This window comes from Sceloporus occidentalis, unplaced genomic scaffold (genome assembly GCF_023333645.1).
Source record: "Sceloporus occidentalis isolate IW3139 unplaced genomic scaffold, rSceOcc1.0.p SCAF_3, whole genome shotgun sequence".
NCBI classification, from domain to species: Eukaryota; Metazoa; Chordata; class Lepidosauria; order Squamata; family Phrynosomatidae; genus Sceloporus; species Sceloporus occidentalis.
In genome coordinates this window covers 118,721,812-118,724,234 of record NW_028316983.1, presented here as the reverse complement: position 1 = coordinate 118,724,234, position 2,423 = coordinate 118,721,812, and the positions used below count along the sequence as shown (strand labels likewise).

At 43.4% G+C, this 2,423-nt stretch overlaps 1 protein-coding gene across 1 annotated transcript; it reads left to right on the top strand.

The window, feature by feature from the left end:
* Positions 1-663: 663 nt before the first annotated feature.
* On the top strand, positions 664-1,904 carry LOC149316632 (uncharacterized). Its single transcript, XM_089518741.1, has 2 exons — positions 664-1,257; positions 1,337-1,904. Exons 1-2 carry the CDS (start codon positions 802-804, stop codon positions 1,892-1,894), a joined length of 1,014 nt encoding a protein of 337 aa, XP_089374867.1. The 5' UTR covers positions 664-801; the 3' UTR covers positions 1,895-1,904.
* The last annotated feature ends 519 nt before the right edge of the window (positions 1,905-2,423 follow it).

The window sequence follows — 2,423 nt, the reverse complement described above, 5'->3', positions numbered from 1 at the left end:
GACAAATCCCCTCTGAACAAATCTTGCCAAAAAACCCCCATGGAAATTGGGTCATCTTAAGGTTTCCATAAATCAGAAACGACTTGGAGGCTCACAACAACATCAACATGTTGCTGAGAGTTTGAGGACAGGTCTTACAATTTAGCAGAGGTGGCAGGGTAGAATCTTTACTTTTTGCTGTTGTCACAAGTAGTGATAACACAGTTCCTCTCAGCCACCGACTTTAGGTGGCTGTTTCTCTCACCTTCTGACAAGTGCTGGAAGGATTCTATGTCACGAGCTACTTTCATTCTGAGAGTTAATCTAAAGAAGGAAATTATCCCCACCCACCCCCTGGCCCATTTGACATAATGCTAGTTGGCAGTCACCCTAATGGCAGCCCTCCTAAAACTTTCACAACTTTTGGGGGGGGGGGAGTAGTATATAGGGGTAGCTCCTGTCAAAAAATGATTGATGACCCTTAAGCCCCGCCCCTGACCACACCCCTTGAATGATTGATGACCCTTTGGCCCTGCCCTTGACCACACCCCCTGGAATGATTTATGACCCTGTGGCCCCACCCATGAACCCTCCCCCAAGAATGATTGATGACCCTTTAGCCCCGCCTTTGACCCCTCCCCTGACCCAGGGGGTCCCATTCACCCCCGCCCTTGAGGTCACGTGCCCCCCTGATCAATGGTTTGATCTCAGGAGAGCCACGTGGGCCGCGCTAGCCAACCAGTAGGCTGGCTGAAGAGAGCTCTAGCCCGTATCGAGAAGCGGCCATTCTATGCATGCCCAGACACGTTCTGCGCCGGCAACATGGAGACGCCGAGCACCCCACAGCGTTTGGCTAGACCTTCTACAAGCCGGAGAATCAAACCCACCAGAATACCATCCTGGCCAAACTACCACGGGTCTGCGGGCTTTAGTGACCCTCCCGGAGCGTTGAATATTTGGCCTAGAAAGGAATCCAAAGAGCCCGAAAAGACACCCAACATTATGGATTTCATTTACGATTCCTCAGAACTCGAGTGTGATTGCGGTTGCAATTTAAAATCCGTTCTCCAGAAGAAGGAAGTTCCCGACACTCCACAGAGCCCTGACGAACCGGATGGCGCAGTACTTTCTAAACCCGCCGCTCAGATGGAAGAGGCCATGGAAGCGGGAGACCGTGACCCCCCTGTACCCTTGAGTATGGCTGACAAAGAGAATTGTGCACCAGAAGATTCTAAGGGGCTTCATGCTGTTTTGGACTCAGAGAAAGCTACCAGGCAGGTAAAAACCCAAACCTTTTTTTAAATTGGGGCTTCATGGATTGAGATCAAAATCAATAATGATTGTTTTTAAATTACAGAGGCCTGGAAGACACAGCTGTCAAGACGTTGCAAAATACATCGAAGGTCCTTGTAATATAAGTTTGCAGCCTACTACTGAATCTGCAGACATCAGAATGCAAAGCCTGGAACCTGCAACAATACCGCCCAGCAAAAGATGGTGGACTATGAAAACTATCTCTAGAAGCGTCATTTTTGTGGTTATAAGAAAACTAGTCGATGCACAATTAGGAAAAAATTGTTGTGCTTGTAAATCTGCTGCACAGCAATCTTTAGAATTCCATTCCTGTATAAAAAGGGATAAAAAGATTCTTTCTAAATATGTGAGAGAGATATGCTCTAAAATCTGCTTTAAAAATTTAATACACATGATCATTGTAGTATCCTACAGTTTAAATAATATGATCTTGACAAAGAAAGGTATTGATTCTATATTAAATACTGTTTTGATTTTAAGTAAATCTGAACATGCTATGGATGTCTTAAAAGCATTATTGAAACCTTCAGACAAGGAAATTTTACAATATGTTGAAACTGTAATTAAACAAAGAGAACTTTCTATGATTTGTAATGAATAAATTCTTATGTCTTGAAATAAAAGTCTTGAAATAAATGCCTTTTTGAAACCACATTGCAATTTCGCCTCATGTGTGTGGCATGGGTGGTCAGATCTGTTTTTGGAGATAAGATTTCCAGACAGAATGGACCTGTCTGGTATGTGTTTTTACGATAAATCGTAAGGAAGGACGTGCAAGAATCTTGACCATTTCGAACAGACCCTCTTAAATTTATGGCAAGATCTGTTTTTTGGGACACCAGTTTTTTGTGAAGAGCAGTTCAGCAGAAGGGCATCAAAAGCCTTTTAATTAAAAGAATTAAAGCTAGCAGCAGAAGGGCATCAAAAGCCTTTTAATTAAAAGAATTAAAGCTAGCAAACCTGCAAATAAAACCTTTTGCAGAGAGTCAAATGCTTAGAGAATTGTGCTCTATGAAGAAAACTGTTATTCTACAAACTGAGCTGAACCACACCTTTCTGGCTGGCTGTGTTAAAATATTTTGTCTCTCTACTCTGCGTGTGTTTGTGGTTTCAATGAGGACTGTGTGCCT